Genomic DNA, 25627 nt, shown 5'->3' with positions numbered 1-25627 from the left:
CATCTTCAGCCATGTATGTCTGACTCCGTCATCTCAATCTGTCATGAACGAAAGGAAATGAACTATTTGTACAGAATTAGAATTTTGCAAATAAAGTGTCTTGTTTCCTATACTATGCCTATACGAACCATCCATCCTATATCATTTAACAGGTTAAACCAATATCAGATTGCAATCGATTTTCCTTGTATTTTTCCCCTCACTATCTCGGAAAGCCGTCTTGTATCCTTTAAAACAAGCGGGAAAAACGCATTTTATCCACTAGTGGGGAAAGTAATTTGACCTTGGATGGAGCGTGTTTAAGTAGCTTGACAGATAACAAAACGTAAAATGCTCATAATAATGGTTCGTTCGATATTAATTATCATTAAATAAATGGTTTGAGAATCTAATAAAAAAGACCAAATTTAGCTTTAGTTAATAATTTTAAGTCATTAAGTTAATAATTTCCATAAGAAACGTTAGATTTTTTATTTATATAATTCTGAACGCACAAGTTGAGTCGATGCTATTTCAAAACGCATCGTTGACGTTTTATACGTCAGAACAGAAATGTCAACATTGTCAACGAATTTTTTACTTAAAAACACTTCTCATCGACTCACGTAAAAATCAGAATTTCCAGTGTTTTCTGTTATAATATCGTAAAAAAATAAGTGATTCCAGTGATGAAGATGATCTAACGCCTGTGGATGTTGCACTTTCCTCGCTATAGTGAGGGGAAAAGTTTTGTGTTACACACGGGTGCAAATGTATTTTACTTCTCGTGTGTTGAAACACTCGCGGGTAAAATACAACTTTGCACCCTTGTATAACAAATAACTATTACCGGTTTGATAAAAATGCAAACGAGCGAGTAGGTACCTAAGTGAAACTAGATACTTTAACACTGATTAAAACTTTCACGATTTTTACACATTACTAAATTGTAAAACGGGACTTAATCGCGTATTTAAATTTTAACATTTACCTCCGACGTTTCGAGGACGGCGTTGTCCCCGTGGTCTCGGAGACCACGCGACGAACACGCGATTAAGTCCTATTTTACAATTTAATAATGAGATACTTTAAGTTGGGATTCCCCAAGGTACATATCTCCGGTCTCTGCACCAACTTAAAAAGCGACAGAGTGAGGAAATTTTATTTTATTTTATTTAAAAGGCACACTAAACAGATAACATTCAACATTGTTACAAAGAATACATGAGTGGTAGGTATTACATAAGAATGCCATTTATGTAAGCATGCACAGCAAGAAAAAATAATAAAGAGCAAGAACTATCCTAAAATTATAAAAAAATATATCCTAAAACTACTCAAAATTACACTAAATTACAAATTAAAACATTTCACAAATACTTAATTATTACATGTCAAATTGCTTACTATTATTGGGGAGTGTGATGATGGCCGAGAACCCTAACAACCTGCTTCCTAAATACTGCCACCTAAACCCACCATAAACATCAAATTCTCATGAAAATATGGCAGTTTATTTGGCACTGTAGGTATTACAAGCACATTTTGACGAAATTTTGAACAAATCAAACCAGGAAAAAGTATAGGCTAACTTTTAAAGCAGTTGCTTTAGTTAAATAGCTACTTGAAAGTTTCAAAATCTCTTTAAATTTTATTTAGTGTTCCGTGCAAAACTTAGTTTTGACAAACGGAACACTTATGGGATTACTTCGGTCTTGCAAATCATTTAAATAAATGCGTTTTTTACTACAATAATCGCTGACACATGTAAGACAGTTAAAGTTAGTAGGAAATATCTTAGTGGAACATAATGTCCACTCAAATCTTTGTTCTTGTTACGAACAATTGTAGTGATAATGATATAATGACATGGCTACATTATAAACACGTGTGTTTGAGACGAGGAAAATTAATTTTGGCAGCTGTAATTTGCCACGCATATGGCCAAGACGAGGAAATTTAAGCGAAGCGCAAGGGCACTACCAACCTTTTCTCAAAGCGCCTCGTCGTTTTTCTGAACCCTCATAAAGGATGACTCACGTTAGACCGGGCCGGAGCTTCCGGCGCTTACTTTTCTATGACATGACAGGTGATCACGTGATGCTTTCCATGAAAATGAAAGTGGAACTGCTGATGAAGACTATAAAATGATGTCGTCAAATTATTTTGTAAAGTCTGTTATTTTTGTAAATATTATTTATCTTTAAAATCATCCTCGTTGTTTCTAAGATGACGTTCCCTCACCACTTGAATCTAACTCGTAAGTATACACCGCTTCAATATTACGTATAGGTAGTAGCGGATGTAACAACTCGCCAAAAGTACTCATATCTGGCACCCTGCAGGATACTCTTCCAAATGTATGATATATATTATGACCCCTGGAATGTCTGTAACCTTTAGCTGAAAATAAATGATCTTTACTTTTTTTTTTTTTTTTTTTTTTTTCTTTTTTTTTATTCTTTAAATAAATAGAGATATATCTCTACAGTTTGTCGTCCGTCGGTGTGGTTCAAAAGTATCTGTCACAGTCTTATTGTTCTAGGTACCTTCATTATAAAGTGTTTTAGTTTTATGTCTATAAAATGCATATACATATATGTTAGTCTGTAAGGTATTTGTAATGTGGGCCTTGTTGCCTGAATTAAATTTTAAATTAATAAAATGATGACTCGTCATATCCCATTTCCCTTTTTGTCTTATTAAAGAATGGCAGATTCTTTTGACGAGTATTATGATTTGTTATTTTTGATACTGACTGTACGAGTAAGCATGTAATTGTTGTGTAGATATATATGCATACTGAGGACTGCAGGTACAGGATGTGCGGCGCCCTGGGGTGTAAGGTGGTGTATGTTGCCTGAGCGCCTTTCTAACCGCTTCTTTTAGGGTCCCGTAGATTTATTTTTGCTCTAAGAACCTTATAGGTATCTTGTAAAAGTAGCTGTAAGGGTTTCATCATCAAGTATATCTCGTTCGCAGACTGAAAAGTTATTAATATGTACAGCTGCAGAGTATGATGACCCGCCCAGAGGCAAACAAATTTCTATGCAGGGGATCACTTAACTTTGCAGCTTACTATACCTATATCGGATCACCTGTCTGTATGCCTAGCACATGACGGCGCGACAGTATCTCGCGGCGAGATAGACTACCCGTCTAACTATGTTAATTAATCATCATCTTCCTCGCGTTGTCCCGGCATTTTGCCACGGCTCATGGGAGCCTGGGGTCCGCTTGGCAAGTAATCCCAAGAATTGGCGTAGGCACTAGTTTTTACGAAAGCGACTGCCATCTGACCTTCCAACCCATAGGGGAAACTAGGCCTTGTTGGGATTAGTCCGGTTTCCTCACGATGTTTTCCTTCACCGAAAAGCGACTGGTAAATATCAAATGATATTTCGTACATAAGTTCCGAAAAACTCATTGGTACGAGCCAGGGTTTGAACACTTTGAACCTGCGACCTTCGGATTGCAAGTCGCACGCTTTTACCGCTAGGCCACCAGCGCTTCGTTAGTGCCAGCACACTATGTTAATTAATGAGGGAACTAATATACTGTCGCGCTAATCATGTGCTAGCCCGGCTTTATTCCCCGTGGTGACAATTGACACTGAATTTTTATTCATATTTCTAAGTAAATCCCATTTATTGGAGCTATAAATAACCTGACATGAGTGCACAGCTCTTGCTTGGCACGTTTTTTGTATCATTCCTCTTGTATACCTGCCTGTAATCTTTGCATTTCTCGTCTCTGACTCATACGAACTTCTTTTACTCCGATCATTATAGTTTCTAAATGTACCATCCTGGATTTAAAGGGACTTATGTCAGCTATGCGTAGACGATATAATAATTGAAGTGAAAATAGGACTTTGAGACTGACTGACTTTAAGATCTTTTTGTCTGATATTTAAAACCTTTATTCAGTGGCGTAACTAGGGGGGGGGGCATAGGGGGCAAAAGGCAGCAGCAGGGAAACTTTTGTCAGTCGTCAGGGGGCGCAAATTTGGTGACTGCCCCGGGCGCCATATCCTCTAGCTACGCCCCTGCCTTTATTTCATGGTACTTTATCGTCATATACTTACTGCAACGTTTTTAGGGTTCCGTACCTAAAGGGTAAAAACGGGACCCTATTACTAAGACTCCGCTGTCCGTCTGTCTGTCCGTCTGTCCGTCTGTAACCAGGCTGTATCTCATGAACCGTGATAGCTAGACAGTTGAAATTTTCACAGATGGTGTATTTCTGTTGCCGCTATAGCAACAAATACTAAAATCAGAATAAAATTAATATTTAAGGGAGGCTCCCATACAACAAACGTGATTTTTTTGCCGTTTTTTGCGATGCATTATTGTTAAAGAAATAAATAAATGAAAATGAAATGAAATGATACGGAACCCTTCGTGCGCGAGTCCGACTCGCACTTGACCGGTTTTTATTACAGTTTTAGTTTAGTTGGTTTGACACTTGTTTAGATTCGATTGGATAAAATTGGGGAGCGCTGAGATTTGATATTGGTAGTAGTGCAAGTATGTGGCAACAAACTTCGTTGACTGGCCTAATGTAAGTGTGAATTATGTAACATTGCGATGAGTCATCGGACGGAGTGGGCAAGGTTTTGTAACGACTAATGATTATAATAACGGCATGCAAAGAAACACATCATCATATCAGCCTAAAGGATTCCACTTTTCCATTGCTGGACAAAGGATCTTCTCAACGACCTGTCCTGCTACCCTATTAATCTGTACTGTTTGTCTAAGAATCCTAACTAGCTAGATCTAACAAAAGTAATCTCTTTATTTACATACAAGATATATACAGCGGTACTACGTAAACGAAATTAATAACTAGCTTAAATCTAAAATAGGCCCTTGAGGCATACCAAGGATGATGGCGGCATTTCCTCGCTGTATCGCAATGCTGATACGTTATGCGAGGAAGCCGGCAGCTCTTCGGTCACCACAGTTACGTCAACCAGACGCTTCGCGATTTCTGCAAACAACTTGTGCGCGCTAGGACCCCTAGACTAGGTCTAACTAGATCTTTAACTTAATAACGAAGTGTGGGAGTGTCATTATCTAGAAATTTGACATTAATGATGACTTCTCGACACTTTATCGTTGCAAATGCTATGCAGATGCAGAGTTAGCTAGGTCCGACTAAGCCATTCACCAGGCCTTGGAACAATTTCCTGTTATGTTGAATGTCATGTTGATAAAAGGGCTTATGCCAGTATGAAACTGACGGTGGTTGTGTCGTTTTGAAAATGAGAGCGTCGTAGGAAACGTCGTGCATGTTTATAAACTCAGGAAACGGTGAAATGTAGGATAACACTTCATTACGATCACAGACTACCAACCAGAGAGCGCATTATAACTTTCGTTTGTAGAAAATAAAGACTAATACAATGATTATTATTTACAACGACGGGACTTAATCGCGTAAAATAAGTTTTAAATTTACCTCCGACGTTTCGAGGACGGCGTTGTCCCCGTGGTCTCGGAGAAGACTGGCTAAAGTTGACATCAACATCTTCTAGGCGCGCGAGTTTTTCGAACTACCCGCACTTGGTCTTGTTTATTAACTTGAACGTTTTGCGCACCAGACATAATAATGATAGATAACGAGTAAAAATCGTGGCAAAAACGGAAATTTGAATTGTATAATTTGTATCTACGGAATCCTCCATTATGCGTAGTCCGACATGCACTTGGCCGGTTTTTATATATAGACTAGCTTCACATAAAATGTTTGTAGATATTTTACAGAAGTTTAGCACATTAAATTATTAAGTAACGTTATATTTAAGTAATTATAATACGGTAAAAACATATTTGTTCAATTATTTTCTAAATGGGGCATTTTCTATGAAAAGGGACCTTATTGTTGATGGCGCTTACGCCACACAGCGTCACGCGGCATTGTATTTATATCGGAGCATCGTTTATCGTAAGCGCCATCGACCCCTTTTTTTTAAATACCACAAATTAAGCCCTACCAAAACTCCTTCAAGTCTCTTTTGGCACAGTTGTCGTTTGGTGACAATTGTCACAGGGCCATCCCTGTGACAATTGTCAATTGTCCCGATATTCGATGCGAGAGGTATAAATATTTTGTAACAATTTTTTTTACCAAAGTTGGGTAATGCCCTATACTTTCATGTTACACGACGACCGGTCTGGGCTGGTGGGTAGTGACCCTGCCTGTGAAGCCGATGGTCATTTATTTATTTGTGTAAGGTAAAGGTAAGGGCATTTATTTGTGTGATGAACACAAATATATGTTCCCGAGTCATGGGTGTTTTCTATGTATATAAGTATGTATATCGTCGCCTAGCACCCATAGTACAAGCTTTGCTTAGTTTGGGGTTGGGTATTAACCCAGATTACTGTGTAAGATGTCTCCTAATATGTATTTATTTATTTAAATTCCTACGACCATTTATGAGATATGACCGTTTCACCTCTGTCAGTGGCACGGCCACACTTTGTCACTTCAAAGTCTGTTGTTAGCTTAATGGCTAGATCTCACGCTTACCGACAATGTGGAAAACTGAATGCCTAGTTAACCTAGGAAACCTGAACCCGCAGTAACTGCACTTTACTGTTAGCTTTACCACAGAAAACATGAGCAACAGTACTTTGACTTCCACTTCACCAATCACTAAATTTCATGATCATTTTTATACGTATAGGAAACACTTTGATTTTACTCTGTTAATGAGCAACGCGACATAGTTTAGTGACCGAGACAGAGGGCGGGGAGGGGGGGAATGACAAAGTGATTCGTCAAATTCTGTTTTGTCAGACAATGAGACTTCTGTACACTGTAATATTATCTCTGTGGGTTTATCAAATGTGAGTAAATCATGTCACATGTAGGACCTAGAATATACAATAAGCTCCCAGCGGAGATAAAGAACGCGGGTAGTACACTATTCTTGGCTCTTAGCCTATTCTTTCTACGACATCAAAGATTTTTTTAACCTACCCAACAATTTATAAATTGAATTTAATAATGTGTGTAATTTTATAATGGAATTTAATTGAATAATTGTGTTTAATTAAATAAGTTAATCCTCATATTTAATTGAATTGTAATGTTATATACGAACTGAATAATGCTTGACATGTAATATTTAAAAATATTATGAATAAATGTCTATGTCTATATGTCTATCCCGTCTAAGGAGTGTTAGTTATTAGCATAAGGTCATTCATACTGTTTTCATATGCAGTAAAATAATATATAATTGCATGGCAAGTGTTGACCTTACGCTAACACCGTGCACCGGGAAAGAAAGGCCACAGACTTCTATCTATTAGATGGAGTATTCTTATAGGAGTCGTATTTGTCAATCGATTCTCGTAAAATTTTGTGAGCAAGTTCGATAATTATATGAAATATTTTTGTCGATTGGGTTTTGGATTTTACCTATTAGATGGAGCGTAGAGTTGCGGTCATCACATTGAGTTATTCCTATAGTAATTGAAGTCGCATTTCTCAACCGATTCTCGTGAAATGTTGTGAGCAGTAGGCCGAGCACATGATTGGCGCGACAGTATCTCGCCGCGAGATAGACTACCCGTCTTTTACTAACTGTATGAATTAAAGAGGGACGGGTAGTCTATGTCGCGCGAGATACTCTCGCGCCAATCATGTGCTAGCCCGGCAGGTTCGATAATTAATAATTATATGGTTTCTTTTTTCTCGATTTTGTTTTGGAATTTTTCGAAGCTATGAGCAGAAATACAAACCCAGTAGTTTTCTATGAAAGTGTAAACCCTCATTACAGTCGATTGTGTAGATCCACATTTACTATGTGTAAGGATAATATGGGGCATTTTCTATGAAAAGGGACCTTATTGTCGATGGCGCTTACGCCGCACAGCGTCGCGCGGCATTGTATTTATTTCGGAGCATCGTTTATAATGGCGTAAGCTCCATCGACAATAAGGTCCCTTTTTATAGAAAATACCACATATATGTTGGTTATCGATGTGATAATGATAGGATAAAACACTTTATCTCTGTCGAGCAGTGTCAAAAAGTGACGTTTCGTTTTATCGTTATCAAATAACTACGTTCATCATCATGTAACTCACAATCATGTTGTAACTTACCTACATCAAGCGTATCATGTAGGTAAGTTACAACATACCAAGAAATTTAATTACGTATAATGAAGAAACATGAACTGTTGTAGTAAAAATAGGAGTAAGATGCCAAAAAGTAGTGGCATAAAATTATACACGTAAAAACCGGCCAAGTGCGAGTCGGACTCGCGGACGAAGGGTTCCGTACGATTTAGTATTTGTTGTTAAAGCGGCAACAGAAATACATCATCAGTGAAAATTTCAACTGTCTAGCTATCACGGTTCATGAGATACAGCCTGGTGACAGACAGACAGACGGATAGTGGAGTCTTAGTAATAGAGTTCAGTTTTTACCCTTTGGGTACGGAACCCTAAAAAGGGCTCCTCTGACGATCGCGAGTCATCGTTATAATGTACCTAGAGTCTATTAGGAGGTGGTCAATGGGTTGCCCTTAAGCTAACACAGGTAAAGAAAGGTATACCGCAATACTCTACCATGCTTTACATTTACATGTTACATATTGCAAGAGATACCTGGGGCCCGTTTCTCAAAAGCTTGTAACTTGTAATACAAACGGTATTGTATTATAAGTTACAAGCTTTTGAGAAACGAGCCCCTGACCTTTGTGTTTATAAATTTATCCAATAGTGAATGTTTTTTCCGTTCCAGTTTCCGTATGTCTTTAGGTTTCTACTCTATAGGCTCAATAATTTCCATGGATTATTCTACACGTACACTATTTGGAAACTTTTCAATATTACGAGAACTAGGATGTAGATTCTAATTTAAGAATTTGTTATGGTTTTCAACTGGTTTTGATACGACGATCGTCTTGGTGATTGGAGCGCATCTCACGCATGTTTTTTTTACTTCATTTCTTAAATCTTAAAATTAAAATCGGAAGCGGGGTTCAGTTCCGATTTCTGAAACTTTTTGCCGAGTGTCACGGACCTTGTTTAGCGATTTTTCACGCACAATTTGCTTCCTTTACTTTCTGATTTTCTTGTCCATTACTGTCACATATATCTGTTGGTTACCTAGCACTGGTCTCAATAGAACCAGTATTATGATTGCATAATACTCTATATGTAAAGGGTAAGCTTCTGCCCGTGACTTCGTTATCTTACTTAGCCGATTGCTTGGTTAGCAATGACAATAACTGTGGTTATGAAAGCAAAGTTGTCACAAGTCCATAATTATGCAACTGACAATCGCATTATGTCCGCAACACAATTGATTTGTTGTATACGTATCGCGTTTTGAAAAAGTAAAAGTCATTAAAACTATGTATACTCCATTGCGAATTCCCAAAGATGAAAAAAGTAGCCAAAATTTTAATAAACAGGAATGGTGACTACATTTTTTCAGAAGATTGCTGATCCAATTTACATACCTTATATATTCAGGTAGTACTTAAGTGTTTTTATTAAACCTTTACTATAAGTATACGGATAGATTTCCTGAAGCACTTCCTCAGTCCGAAAAGCAGCGAAAAGCGCGAAATTGTAGTTAGCTTTAAAGTGCAACCTTACCATTTGCTAGCATTCTCTTCATCTCAACTGTCCGACCTAACGCATAAGTATGAGTTGTATGTGCCCCGAACAGGCCTAGTAGGCAGACGATATAACCTCTTGACCGCCAAAGAAGACAACTGATGAGCGCAGTTGCCGAACCGGCCTATATCAATTACCTATACACCCTTCGTGCATTCTGATTCCGACAAGGTTCACTATAACGCGCCGCACACGATAGAAGTGGCGTTCAAACGGTTAATGATAATGATCTAAAATAATTATAAAAATAAGTGTAAAATACGACTTACCCATCACAGCCATAAGCAGCTGATTCAGGAGACCTCCATCTTGGAGCCGCGCTATCCAGCGCGGCAGTACGGCAAGCATGGCGCTTATTTCCGGTTCCGTTTGCAAGTCTCAATGGCACATCGTACCTGGAATAATAATTCATTTCATTAGTTTAGTTGCCTAAGGGCCTCTACAAAATTCATCGGTATCGCATTTTTGATTCATAGCGGCATTTGATCGATCGAAGCCGGTAATGTATTGCAAATCTCATGCAATTATCGGTGAAATCTATGAAGCTTTTAAGCTGCAGCTGCAGTCATGCTATAGGTCTATTGGAAAATCACCGCGCAACTCAACTTCTTTACCAGAGGTCTGAGATAAGTGGAAGGTATTAGTTCTCATTTCCATATTGTCACGGCTATGGTAAAATTGCGTCTAGCATAACTAAACCCCCTAGGGTAGGGTTACTATTCGTAATAATTATGCATAATCGGAGGTCCCTCTTATCTTACTACTATTTCTGATTGATTTTTCAAGCGATTGTGTACGATTAGAGCGTTATTTGTATTCCATTAGCGTATATGGCGGCAATTTAATTTATGGAGTAGTTTATTTATTAGCACCACTCACCACTAAGGGTGCATATTTAGTGTCTGCAAATTTTTTAGTTTAGTTTAGTTACTAAAAGTTACAACCATTGCGATGGTTTTACGATGACCTGTCTGAGCTATAATCGTGATTTATATGTACCGCTAACCGTAGCTCGTCGAAAACATATATGAAAGTCAAGTTAATCGTTATGTAATAAGTCCGACCTTAAAATGGGGTGAGTAGGGTTCGCGGGGAGAGTTGGGTTATGAATGGGGAGAGAAGGTTTGAAAGGGGGGTGAGATAGGATTTGAAGGCTACTGCTACAAAAATAATGTATTCCAATTTAAAATGGAGCTATTACTCATAATAAAAAATAATCGATCCAACAATTTTCCAAAATCACCTTTTTATGAAAACCCCAATTACGAGGGACTACGGGGTGAGGAGGTTTTTCCTGTTTATCATCAAAGTTATGAAATGGAACTACCCAAAATAAAATAAAACTAAAATACAAACGTCCGGAACACTTATTATACCTATACAAGTATACACCATTCAGTTTGCATATGTAAAAATAAAATGTTATCGAGGTTTGAATGTCAGTTTTGCTCCTACTCACTCCATTTTACGGTACTAATTTATAGTTAAATTATACTTATTTTACAGATTCGGATCGGATCGGAAACGGCTCGTGGCTCTGTCATAGTTAGGTCGACAGATCTATCATTCTTAAGGGGCCCACTGACTATCAGTCCGCCGGACGATATCGGCCTGTCAGTTGTTCGGAACTGTCAAATTTTTGTTCTAACTGACAGGCCGATATCGTCCGGCGGACTGATAGTCAGTGGGCCCCTTATTATTTGTCGACAATGAAAGAGTTAGTTATTTTAAGTACTTAATTTATAATTATTACAGTTTTGTCTAAAGCATTATGCAATATTATGGTAATTTACCTGTACTGACGTCATAACAAAAGGAACATTAAAGTCAATTGCATATCGCAAGTAATGATTATCAGAATCGATTTGTCACATGTACTATGTAAGATGTATATAATTATGGTCATAATAGCTAAGGGAGATAAGACCTTATAGGTTCTGAGGCGCGTATTAAAAGATTAAAATAAATAGGTCAATTACAGCCAATGTCATCAATTAAGCATGAATACCTATTGCATGCGATAGTTTGTATAACTTGCATGCATTGGGTTATATTTATAAGATTAGTTTGTTATATGAACATGTCATACGTTCCTATTGGTTATGACTGCTCAATCGAATTGGAATTTATAGAAATGGATATAATGATGATCCTATTCAGTCACAATGTTCTATTTTCCATTTTGTCTTTCAAAGTAGAATACAAAAAGTATATTCTGAATTTGCAGAAATCTGCTCAAAGAGTAGATCACTTGTAAGTGCCAACCTTTACTTTAAGTTTTGTCTGAGTAATTTTCAGTCAACTCTAATAAGTCTTACAAATCATCATCTTCCTCGCGTTATCCCGGCATTTTGCCACGGCTCATGGAAGCCTCGGGTCCGCTTGACAACTAATCCTAAGAATTGGCGTAGGCACTAGTTTTTACGAAAGCGATTGCCATCTGACCTTCCAACCCAGAGGGGGAAACTAGGCCTTGTTAGGATTAGTCCGGTTTCCTCACGATGTTTTCCTTCACCGAAAAGCGACTGGTATAAATATCAAATGATATTCCGTACATAAGTTCCGAAAAACTCATTGGTACGAGCCGGGGGTTTGAACCCGCGACCTCCGGATTGAAAGTCGCACGCTCTTACCGCTAGGCCACCAGCGCTTCTAATAAGTCTTACAAATATGTTATTAAATAAGCCATATGTTAATATATACTTAATAAGTCAAATTGAAATAGGTACCTAATATTTATTTGTAATATCTGTTCTGATCTCAATTTAGTTTAACCAATGTTAGTTAAGTTTACGTGCTGACGCGATCGCTTGGACAGGTCTCCACGGAAGACCAGCGTCAAGATATCTGAAAGGTAACTTGACATCAAGCTGAGGGAGACCTTTTTAGTGACGTTTCTGTTTTATATTTATAAAAGTGTATTACATTTAAGCAATACTGTAAGCGTCCTGAAAAAAAATATTTTCTTTCTTTTCTTTCTTATGCATGGTATACCTAGGCTTAATAAAGTTGATTTAAATTGTTAATAATTATATACCTACAATGGTTTTTAGAATGGTCATTTATAAGATAGATAGATAGATGAGATAGATTGCAGGGCAGCACCAACGGTCTCCTACACGCATTTGTCGACAGAGTAGACTGCCCACTGATGAAGCGTTGGAACCAATTACATGAACCCAACGCATCATCAAAATAAATAGTGTTAATAATTAGTTTTAGCTATTTATTGCTTTTCATATTGGCCACTAACACTACACTACTACTACTACTATTTCTACTTAGATATAGGTAGCTAAATAATATTTTTTGTACTAACGATATATGGGATTTGTGCCGGAAACAAATAATAACAATTTCAATAAGTCCTGAAATAAAAATAGTCGTTTGGTATTTTTGATAATAATACTCTTTACACTTTTTTACAGTACGTGTGTTCAATTATCATTGGTATTTAAAGATTATTTAAAAAAAAATATACCTTATGTCAGGCGTTCAATAGGAAATCTTTGTAGGTACTGTCAGGGTGATGCTACCAGATAAATGTAGGAATATGATTGGTCAGAAAGAGTTTAGGCGAGCATTAAAGAAAAAATGGGCTGCGTAATTTCTACCTACGTATTTTAAAACTTTTAATGTTTTCCACGTATAGTAATAGTAGTAGTAGGTAGGTAGATTCGTGTGTGGTCAAAGACGCAGCTCTTGCAGTTAACAAAGTCATTGCTTTAAAAAGACCCCTCTGGTGTTGCGGGTGTCCATGGGCGGCGGTAATCGCTTTCCATCAGGTGATCCGTCTGCTCGTTTGCCTCCTATTACATAAAAAAAAAAAAAAAAAAAAAAGACAACTAAACAGACTGCTCACAACAATCCTTTGTGCATCAATTGATTTAGTGTCTCGAGCGGGCAATCGAAGTGTATCATGCGATCATACGGGCAATCAAACCGCGGTGGCAGCCGGAACGGAGCGGTCATGGCTAGTAAATGCCATACAGTAGCCAATAAGTTCCTTGCGCTTGTAAATTACGCTGTGTGGTCTGTGAAATTTTCAGGAGAGTAAACCTTATTTTAGTAATTTTAGGGTTTCGATTATTAAAAGCAAGCACATATTGGAATTTACAATTAAATTCTATCGAAACTGTAAAATTAGTTTTGCGTACACTGACGCATTTCTGTCTTACGGTTGACTGGTAGAAATTGCCTAAAGGTATTAGGGACATTCCAGAAAAGTGTCGGGTACGTGACGCTATTTTTGTAACATGTCTGATAAAACTAAAGAAGCCGATATTTGGCATGATAACAGTTAATAAATTAAAAAGGGGATTATGCAAAATTTTAGTTTTTGCAAGAAATATATAGTTGGTCAAACCAAATTGTCAGTAAATAAGAACATAAAAAACTATACTCATCCTTTTCTTTTGGGTGCTACTACAATGATTTTGATAGCACACGCAGTGCAAGTGTTATTTTATTTTAATTTAAACGTCAAACTTCTATGAAATTATGACGTATAAATATGCGTGTTATTATTTTCGTATGCTATCAAAATCGGTGCAGACTTTTCTTGGTCTAACTCTAATTTTCATTTATTTCAATTGTAGGTATATCGTTAGCCTGCATACAATAATTACCATAGTGGTATTAATTTATTATAAAATACTTATTTAGTGATATGATCGAGGGATCTAAATCTGACTAGCAAAATTTAAAATAGAATTAGGTACCTAATATTTCCAGAGTATATAGTTAAGACGATTCTCGCTGATTTGGCCTTGAGCGTCTCAGCGTCTCTGTACCCGCACCCCGCTCACTGCGATCGTACGTGAATTTCGTCTCGGTGCGGCGACTGCGGCGGAACGAGGTTCAAAGAATAACCTACAGCCCAGAGGCGCGCGGCATTTGGCGCTATACCTCGTATTTGTGTATCTTTTGCAGATATTTTGTTGTTTGAGTATGAGTAGATCATGCGTGTAGTGGAGGTCGTAAATTATAATAAAAATATATTCCCTTATGCATTATACTTTACAAGCCTCAATTAGTTAATTTGTGTTTTATCTTTTTCTTACAAATAAATACCTAAGTCAAATCGACGGGAATAAGATTTATAGCTAAAGCTTGGTATGTACTAAATTGAGGCGTACAGTGCGTTTATTTTATACAGTTTTTTTTTATCCGTAATAAATAAATTTAAATAATGCCATTAATAGTTAACTTATAAAATTTATAGCTTCATATACTACTGCTATTTTTCGAAGTTCGAAGTTTTCTCAATCATTACGTGGGAATATCATCATTATTAGGGTTCCGTACCTCAAAAGGAAAAAACGGAACCCTTATAGGATCACTCGTGCGTCTGTCTGTCTGTCTGTCTGTCCGTCTGTCACAGCCTATTTTCTCGGAAACGACTGAACCAATTAAGTTGAAATTTGGTGTATATATGTAAGTTTGTGACCCAAAGACGGACATGTAACGTAAACAAATTAATTTTAAACACGGGGGCCACTTTTGGGGGGTAAAAGAGAAAATTTAAAAAAAAAAGTTACAAACTATATCGTGTTACAGTATATCAAATGAAAGAGCTCATTGTGAGAATCACAAATGTATATTTTTTATAATTTTAGGATAAACAGTCAATTCAATTCAATTCAATATATTCTTTATTCAAATAGGCCTAGCAACAAGCACTTTTAAATTGTTTAGAAGTTATTCACGAAAATAGGCAAAAAATGAGCATTCCCCCCTTTATCTCCGAAACTACTGGGTACATACTACAATTACACTATTTAACACTAATTACTACTTAACTAAACCTACAATAAACTTAATAGTAAATTTTTCCGTAAATAAAAATACGATAGGCCGTTTTGCTAGTTCTTAATCGATTAAAATTATTTTTAAACTACAAAAACAATGTTTTTTAACAGGTACTATTCATACATACAACGTAATAGATAATAGGTAGCTTATGTTAAATCAATTATTTATTGTTTCGAGATGGAATGGAACATTATTCAAAACGTAAAACTTGAATGACATTATAATAATATGACGGTTAGAAAACATTTCTTTATTTATTTCAAATGATGTTTTCTCAAACATACGTATATTATAGTATAATATATACGGATATTATCATTACATTCATTGTAATAGACCGCAAAATACCGTGTTGCGCTCGCTAATGCGCGTCGCAACCAAATCAGCGCTCTGCAGTTATTTATTCTTTGGCCACAATAACTCCGATATTATAGCACTTTGCTTGTGCATAAGCGAACATAGTGCAAGGAAGGCACGGAGCGACGAGAGACACAGCCTCCTCGTCTCAAAGCTGGCACACGACTGCCGGCCACGCCATTTTCAGGCTGCATACGCATGAAATGTGGAAAAACGTTCGATTTCTTAAGAAAATATTTTTTGATTAAGAAAAGCTATGTTGCATTTGTAGAACCTGTTAAAACATTTTTGTTAGTTTAAAAATAATTTTAATCGATTAAGCTGTTTAGAAGTTATAAGCAAAGTTAGCCGCAAAACGGCCTGTTGTGTTATTTATTTTTCGGTGAAACTACAAATTTCAGGAAAAAAGTCAAATGTTGCGATTGTTGTCCATAGAGTGAAGATGCATATATATTTTTTTCATAATTTTTGGTTGACTCATTTAGAAGTTATAAGCTCTAAAAAGTAACAGTTTTTGGCCAAAAACTGCGCGAAGCGCCTTAAGGTAAGTAACTCGCCAAAACCTCCGTTGAAAGTTTTGCGCGGCGCGCCATATCTTTGGTTTCTTTATAGTTTTCTGGCGTTTCTTTATTTATATTTTTAGTACAATATACATATTGTGACATAGTGATTCAGAAATAAAGACAATTTAAAATTGATTATTTTATGAGCCCTGTATAGTTAGAAATATATATTTTTTTTACGCTTCTCATCAGTTGACACATAGTTAGTGACAGCTTGAACCAGTGACCGGCATCCGAGCCACATAGCTCGAAGGCAGTGGTTCCAATAAAAAGGAAAGTTGATCCGGAAGCAAATACATTTTATCGCACTTAAACTATCGTGAGACATATTTCAAAATATTTATCAGTACGGTTTTTACTCTCTATTATTTTTAGTCGCTTTTGGCGACATGTTTCGGATTCTTTGGGAATCCATCCTCAGGCACGAGTGTCCGCGGCGGTTGTACGTCGTGCACTAATAATAATAGTGAGTAAAAACCGTACTGATAAATATTTTGAAATACATTTTATTTAATATCAAGACCTGATCCCCCATACACAGTGCGTAATTGGACTTTATTCCTCGTTGTTTTCCTTCACCAAAAACCGTCTGGGAAATATAAAATGATGTATTCTATAACATACAGCTCAATGAGTGTCAGTAGGTACTTTATAAGCGCAATGAAGAAAAACTAAGGGGGTCGAAGGAGCAACTTATTAAGAGGTTAGTTTTTTTACCGTACCTAAGGTGTTATGGTAAATATTAAATTAAATATGATTTTAAAACAAAACTGTCGCGCCAGTAATGACAATGACTTTTGCCAGCGGTGGCAGCATGGTTGCATTTTTATCGCCTGTCACTACGCCTGTCACTTTCGCACTTACATACTTGTTAGAACGTGACAGGCATGGTGGCATGCGTTAAAAAATGCGACGGTGCTACCGCCGCAGCTGTACTTTAGACCTTACTCAACAGTGGCGCCAACTGGTGAGCACAAACGGTAGCCCTCATTGAGTGCGGAACCCTACAAGGGCACCGACACTTATCTACTAGGCCTGTCTCTCTATAAGCGATTAGCATTACCACAGATCACTTACCTAACCACGAAACACTGTTCGCTCATTCGTCTAACTCTAGTCTAGTAAAATTAACTGCATAGCATTTGCAATGACAAAGTGTGGTAATGACATCATTAATATCAAGTTTCTATGAGAATATTTGCATAATAAAATCCTCCTCACTTTGTTCTATTCAAATCGGTCCAAAATTAGCTTAGACGGACTCTCTAGTATGGAAGAACGATAGTCGGAATGCCTCGGATAACAGAGTTTATATTTTAGGTGTTCGAGATAGGTTCTCAGACAGAATATGTACGTAGACAGGATATGGACGACTAGAGCTCAATATACAAGGGCTCATGCATGCACATGCTCGCCACTTAGATGTGATATTTTAATTGCCATTTTTTTATTTAACTGAAGGCTTTTTTGAAAAACATCGGCGTAAGGCATCTTGAAGAAAGTGACCCTTCTGATAATTCCAAGTTTAAAAAATAAAAATACGCGTTTGGCCATATCTTAAATAAATTATAGTGATACCACTAAATGTAATCATGTGATGTAATCCACCTTTCTGTAACAACCTATAATTATGCAATAAATGATTATCTTATCTTATCTTGCTTGCTTTACAAGTAACAGAACTCCTGGGCGTGGCAACTGCTAATCACAATCGCTGTTGTAAGCGTCTGTTAGTGCGGAATCTTTGGAATGTGGTCTATGGTGGTTAGAAACAAGTTACATATCCAAGATTGCTACTCTTAGCGTTTCTTGTGAAACATAGACTACTTCCCAAACCACACAGACTCCGACACTCACTCACTATGACTAAATCTTATGGCGCTATTTCTTAACGCCTGTCAAGTCTAACAAGCCTTTGATAATCATTTGTCCTAATTCGTTTGTTTGTCATTCAGACATTTATCTACCTAAGTTATTTAGTTAAAAAAAGACAACATTTAATAAAGATTTGCTAACTTTTATGAATAAGGGAATGTGGAATAAGTTACGCCTTTGTACTAATGATGTGTGTTTTTTTCCTGTTTTTTGTTTATTTTTTGTACAATAAAGTGTTTTACTACAACTATATATGTAGTACTACATGTTCCATCTGTTAGTGATCTGTGTTGTGGAATGTCGGTCCATAATCAAGGGTAAAAGGAACATAACGAAAGGATTTATTTGTTTACCAATGTGTCAAGCTTTCTTTTTAGCTATGGCAAATGGCAAATCCAAAAGTTTCGATTTTAGTAGTATTATCGTAAATTCCTATCCTTTCGCGCAAAGCCAATTAGGAAACTATTTTGAACCTATTTAAGCTAGCCCAAAATTTGAATGATCAGGGCATAGGTATCTTATAAAATTGCTATAGGTATACCTAATCAATTTTTTTAATTAAAAAAATGAAATTTGAAATCTGAGATCTATATATTCTTTTATCTTTTGGATCCAATTTATTGTGATGAATTGTTCATTCGAGAAAAGTGACGCTGTCTTGTGTCGGAGGCCAAGTCTCATTTTGGGTCGCTGAGCCAACGGAGTAAGTAAGTAAATTGCTCATTTTCTACTCGTATTTAACTAGATGTTGTTATAAAATTCCATGTATCATCTCCCTATTTATAAAGTTTATGAATATTGCCACTGACTTGTAAAGAAGTCCTTATATTTATTCATGGGATTAGCTGTCTATTGTAATCCTCAAAGTTTATTTCATTACTTATATATTTCATTACTTTATTTCATTACTTACAGTTCAAAGTTCAGCAATCTCGATTTAGTTCACGAGGGGTTAACATCAGGTTACGGACCATCTCATTATGTGGCTATACATACAAAACCGGTACTTTCTGAAACCATGTGTGTAAATAAAATGGTTGCGCCATCTTAAAGGTCTGTTTTTGGTGCTTCTTATTAATAAATAAATATACATTATTATCAGCTGTGCACATCCCACGACATCCCATCAAATACATCCATACTATAAATGCGAAAGTCTGTCTGTCTGTGTGTTACATTTTCACGCTTAAACCGCCGAACCGATTTAGCTGAAATTTGGCATAGAGCTAGTTTGAGTTCCGGGGAAGGACATAGGATAGTTTTTATGTCGGAAATCATCCCTAAAGAGAGTGAAAAGGGGTGGCATTGAGAATGTAATGAATATTGCCTGATAATTAATGTCAAGCAATTAAGCTTGTGCTCAAATTGAATGATTGCTATTACACTTTATCCAGGCGCTACACTTACTCTAGCTGCTGTTACTGATTCCACGCAGACGAAGTCGCGGGAAACCTAATACAAGTAGTCTTGACTTGAACAGAACAAAATGAGGGATTATTATTATAAACGGCATATTTTCGTAAACATTTGACATTAATTATGATATTGCCACACATTTTTATTGCAAATGCCATGCAGAGTTAGCTTGGTCCGCCTCTGATACAAAAAGAGCGTATCTTCGCGGCACTTACGTCGTTTTAATAAGAATATCAGTTTTTTTATCTCTTTAATGGCTCTAAGTACTTATTTTAGCTTTATTATCTAGAAATTTATTTGAAAAAAATCTTGCCCGGTTCGCAAGTTATAGGGCGGGGGGACAAAATATTTTTGACTTTCGGAGCGATTGTTTCTAAAAGTATTCATTTAATCCAAAACGTTTGAAGCCAATCAAATAAGGTCCAAAATAAAGTGTTTTGAAGAAATAATTCCCAGCAAGTTGGAAATCATTTCAATACCTTCATTTGGTCCTAAATTTGTGTAAGTAATCCGAGTTTGCTCAATCCCAGGAGATGTATAAATTTTGGGAGCCTTGGGACATTCTTCCTTGGATTGCCAAACCACTCGATGTAGAAGGAACCCGCCATCAGTTACCAGCAAGGTTTGGTTGATCAGAGTTCAGACACTGGTGAAAAGGCGTTTTCGGATTTTAACATGATCATACCAAAAATAAAGGAATTCAAAATGGCGGCCATTTATTACAACTTTGACTACGAATTCATATTAGGGCTACGGATCCTCAGATATCAATTTTAATCATGATTAGAGCACATTATCCGACCGACGTAGGTACCGTTTTCTAGCAAAAGGAAAAAAACTGAAAAAGGGGGGTTGTATGCTTGTTTACCACCGACGTGGTACCAAAAAAACAACAGTGAGTTGTATCTAACAACGATATCTCTAAGTGGGTACTTATTACATGTTTCCTATCTAATTCTAATTGGATATTTCTTAAACGTCACATTTGCCTCTTGTGAGTCATTGTGGATGTGGACTATCAACCACTTTCTCAATTCCTAAAAACAGATTATTTCAAAAACAAAGTACTTCAACAATATTATTATGCTGATCGTGATTAAAGTGGACTTATAAACAATAACTACTTAACGCAATTCAAAATTAAGTTGACGTCACATCCATTGCACCGGATACGTCCTCGGGCGAATCAACTGTTTAGTGAATCGTTGCCATGGTACAATATCTCCCTCTGGATAACACTTAGGTATAACCCTGATTTTATGCCATATTTGATGATATAAGCCATTTCTATAATGGGTCATATAGGTACTAGGTTCCTACTAATCATCTCAGTAGAACGCGTGATACTACATTAAAAAAATATAAATAAATAAAACAAAAACAACAATTTCTTCTTACAAACTGTACCATTATTATAACATTTAAAACTTTCGCGTTTTGAACACATATTAATAGTAGATTGTTAACCAAGGGACGAAAGGCACTCATTTCTGCCGAGGTATTTTGGCGCTCGAATGCAGTGAGAGCGCCAATAGTCCGAGGCAGAAATGATGCCTTTCACCCGAGTTAAACACTCTACTTTTCATTTCGAATACGAGAAAAGGAAAATGCATGTATTTTTTTTAAAACATGACTAAGTATACATTTTTATAGTATTTCTTGAGGGTACTTTCAATTAACAATTCAGACAAAAGTATCGTTATTTATGGAATGGAGAGTCAAATATCAAAATGAAAAATTTATTACAAATCCATTTAAACTCAAATTTCAATTGCGTATCGTAAAAAAATTAAAAAAGTCGTACTTCGAACGTAAAATGCTCTAGTGCAGACACGTATCATTTTCTGCGCACCTTTTAGAACAACAATGACCCTCTTTCAGAGCATGAGAAATGAAAATAACATTTACAGACCACGACCAGTGAAACCTGTGTCGAATCGTCGGTAAATAAAGGTAACAAAATAAATTCGCGATAGACCCAATTGTAAATGTGATTTAATATGTACCATTATTGTCCCTTGGACAACGGCACATCACTAAAAAGTGTCCAGGATACACTTACGAACGGAAATTTAACGGCCTAGCATAGTTGGTACTGGGTAGTGACCCGTACGAAGCAAGAGGTCCCGGGTTTAAATCCTGATAAGGGCATTTAATTTTTCTATGTAAGTATTTAAACATTTATCTATATCTCTCTATTGTATGTAATATATCGTCGTGTAGTACCCACAACACAAGACTAGGTCGATTTGTGTAAGATTGTCCCAAAATAACTGAGTAAGTAAGTAAATATCATGTGGTGGATAGATAGAGTTCCCTATTCTGTACAACATAAGTTCAACTTCACCGTAGGTATGTCCTTCAAAATTTTCCACTGAGTTACGAAAACGTATGAATTTTCGTACCTCAACGAAAATTTACAAAAAAAAATTACTGTCCCAAATTTGAATTTCGTGTTTATTCGGACCAAAATAAGGAGTTCTTCAAATTCAAACCTACCAAATTTTATCGAAATCGAAAAAAAAAAACGGCCTAAAAACAAATTCAAGAACAGATTTAAAATGTAAATAAACTAAGCAACAGGCGGATTTATCGCTGTCAGCGATCTCTTCCAGACAATAAAATAAATAAATAAATGAAATTACACCAAATAAACCCTTAACCCTTTTAACGCCACGCCTGTCGCGTGCGCATCATCATGAACCTTTTTGGGATGCACGAAAGGTTGATATTGATACTCATATTAGGCTATAGCCAAGCGAGCGCGTCAGTTGACATTAAATGGCCTGCGTATATCTTATCTTAAAGCAATAGAAACCCAATAAACTAAACTTAAAACAGTTTTATCACGTGATTAACTTCAACGTGATCTTGTTTAAGTATATCCATTAACTAAATGTCAACATATATTAGGTTTGATACGATCGATACGATGTAGGCTCTAAACTATATTTCTGATATATATGAAAAAATATTAGGTAGGTACTAGGTACATATCTTATGGGTTCCCCTCATCTGGCATAATATTGTTTGTCAGTAGGCCGAGCACATGATTGACGCGACAGTATCTCGCCGCGAGATAGACTACCCGTCTTTTACTAACAGTATGAATTAAAGAGGGACGGGTAGTCTATGTCGCGGCGAGATACTCTCGCGCCAATCATGTGCTAGCCCGGCTGAAATACATTTCGCATAACATTTATCGCAACACTACTTATAGTCGAATGTTAATTTTGCATAAATATTACTTGGCAGAAAAATACTTTTGCCGAATTTAGTTTATTATAATTTTATGTACCATAATCATCCTGCAGCATATTTTTATTATGGCATAATGATTTTTTTTCTGCTAGCAGAGAAGTAGATTAGGTACGTTAAGTAAGATCTATTGTGGCCCAAAAACATTGAACCTGTGCCAGAAGAGTAGTTTAGGTTAGGTTAGAACTGCGACCTCATACAAAAACGAACGGTTACCAGAAAAGTAGGTTAGGTTAGGTTAGAACTGCGACCTTCTACAATACTTACAAAATTTGTTGTAAGTACTTACATTTATTATCAGGCATATTTTACAGCGCCTACAAAAAATTCTAAGCAATCATGCTTAATACATGGGATGTATGTGTTACATAATAATGCAAGTAATTGAAGTAATTTATCTGATTTACTTGATAACTTTGCCACGTAATTATTATGCAATATATTTTTCTGCGAAATTATGATCATCAAGAGTATGCCAAAACATGGTTCGGGATTTTAAAACTCTGCGAAGTGATTGATTCTAAATGATACTATACGAAAGATAATTCTGCCAAACGACATTTCTGCAAAGTTACGTTATGTAATACAAAAATATGTCAAAAAACTTTCTGCAACACAATAGGGAACCACATATCTTATTGTTAAAAGAGATAATTTATTCTTGATAATTATTAACAACATAATTTTGTAGAGATTTAAACAAAGCTAACTAAAAACTAAAATAATGTCAAAAGGATTTTATACTAGATTATGATGTATGTATGAAGAAATAAAAGAAAAACTTAAATCTTATAGTTACACATCTGAGTTAAATGCCGCTGACTATGACATATGGTCTAAGAACTAAATATGTCAAAACTATAATTAGGTATTATAAAATTCTAAAAAAAATCACCAAAAAGTATGATGCTCACTTGATAATTGTTTAAAGGAAAATCAATGAATTAAAATTTCACTTTCAGAATTACTAATCTTACTGCAGCAATAATTCTCATGAAATCATTAATATATTTGGTTTAATAAACCACATAATGGTTAAAGTCGTTAAACTAATAGAAGTAGTAATTTAATAGTGTTCGGGTTTAATACATCTCTGTTTTCATAATCCAGATACTAAAACGATTACATCCAGATTCCTGCTACTGTACCAATTTTTATCCCCCCAAGCAAAAAGAGGGGTGATACGCACTTGGCGGGTTTTTATTAAATTTAGTCTGACCTTGCTAATTATTAGGTAGACCTTCCTACTAGCAAAGATAGATATAACTCCGTAATAGATGGATACAGTCTAAGGAAAAAACGTGCCTCGAAAATCACGAAAATTTGACTCTCGATCAGATGGCGCCACTAGTTTTGGCCTACACTCGTATAGAGGGCGTTGACTGTTTCGTTTGTTATTTATAATTTTAACGCATATCAGTGAAAGAACATGGGTCAAAATCATATAAAAATAATTAATGGAAATAAAAAAATCATTTATTCACATTTAAATACATTTTAACGTATTTTTATAAATCTTAATTTTTAGTTTCAAAGTATGTCGATAGATGGCAGTGAATTTACAGTGGTTACAAAATTTACTATGACAGTACCGCTCTATCTTATTATATCCTCATTGCTACTAGGTACTAAAAGTGTTATTAGCACGCCTTTTTATGCTAATTAAATTTACAATGCATGTGCTCGAAAAGTGCGTTGCGTACGGAGCCATATCATGCGGAAAGTACTACTTTTCCGCACTAGTGCTTTTTGTTTTCAAGTTTTTTTTACAGTACATATGGTGCTACTTTCTCGCACTAGTGCGGCAAAGAGCACTTTTCCGCACTAGTGCTTTTTGTTTTAAATTTTTTAATAATTAAACTTATTTGCCATGATGTTTTTTTATTTACTCGCACAATGCATAGTAAAACATTGTATGATACACGTGCGTAAATATGATTTCCTACTCGTATTCCTTTATACACTCGCTCGCATTTTGCAATTTCAGTTAATAACCAATATTTTCGTAGAACTATTATACCTACTATTTATGGACTTTAAAATAATGTTCCATAATATTGCTCAAACACATTTTTTGTTAACCTTATTTTAATGTCCCACAGTTGGGCAAAGGCCCCTTTTTCTATTCGGTCCTGTCACTGTTTTTTTTCCACCATTCATACACGGAATTAACATTAAATATAAAGAAAAAAAACTTACTTTTCAACAGGTTTGTCGTAAAACTGCAGAATTTAGCAAACTGGTCGATTTGTTATGATTATTCCGTTACCGGTTATTAATGAACAATAATAAAAACTAAACGAATGCACAGTGTAAATTGCACTTTTACAAATTTGTGTCACAATTATGCACTTATCACAGTAATTCACTTATATTTTATTAAAAATGTGTATATTTTTAACTGTATAGTTATACAAAAATAAATCACGTTAAACTTATTTTATAAAACGAGTAATTATACTTTTTTTTATTAGCGAAATAGATCGTTTCTCGTAACGAAGATCGCTCGTCAAATTCGGATATGAACAAAACAGTCGTGCGCTTGCGTCGAGCGACGTCCATTCACTAACTGCGCGCGCGTCGCTTACGCTTATTAAGAAAAACAGTTCGCGGTAGAGCAACAGCTGTGCGTACGCACTCTTTGTTCGATTGGAGAAAGAATAATAAGTGGTTAGTATCAATTACAGTATTTTTCAAACACGAAGGGTACAG

General features: G+C 36.0%; 1 protein-coding gene across 2 annotated transcripts in view; it reads right to left on the bottom strand.

Annotated features, from left to right (window-relative positions):
* The window catches only part of LOC134751012 (solute carrier family 2, facilitated glucose transporter member 8-like), a 78169-nt gene extending 52767 nt beyond the window's left edge, over positions 1-25402 (bottom strand). For both annotated transcript variants that reach the window (XM_063686331.1, XM_063686330.1), the window contains exons 1-2: positions 25115-25402; positions 9902-10027 (exon numbers count right to left, since the gene is read on the bottom strand). In XM_063686331.1, the coding sequence (XP_063542401.1) occupies positions 9902-9980 (79 nt within the window). In that variant the 5' untranslated portion in view covers positions 9981-10027; positions 25115-25402. The remainder of the gene's footprint in view (positions 1-9901; positions 10028-25114) is intronic.
* Positions 25403-25627: the final 225 nt, after the last annotated feature.

The sequence above is a fragment of the Cydia strobilella genome, chromosome 21 (genome assembly GCF_947568885.1).
Source record: "Cydia strobilella chromosome 21, ilCydStro3.1, whole genome shotgun sequence".
NCBI classification, from domain to species: Eukaryota; Metazoa; Arthropoda; class Insecta; order Lepidoptera; family Tortricidae; genus Cydia; species Cydia strobilella.
Note: the sequence above shows the minus strand (reverse complement) of the source record. Positions and strands in the feature narration are given on the sequence as shown.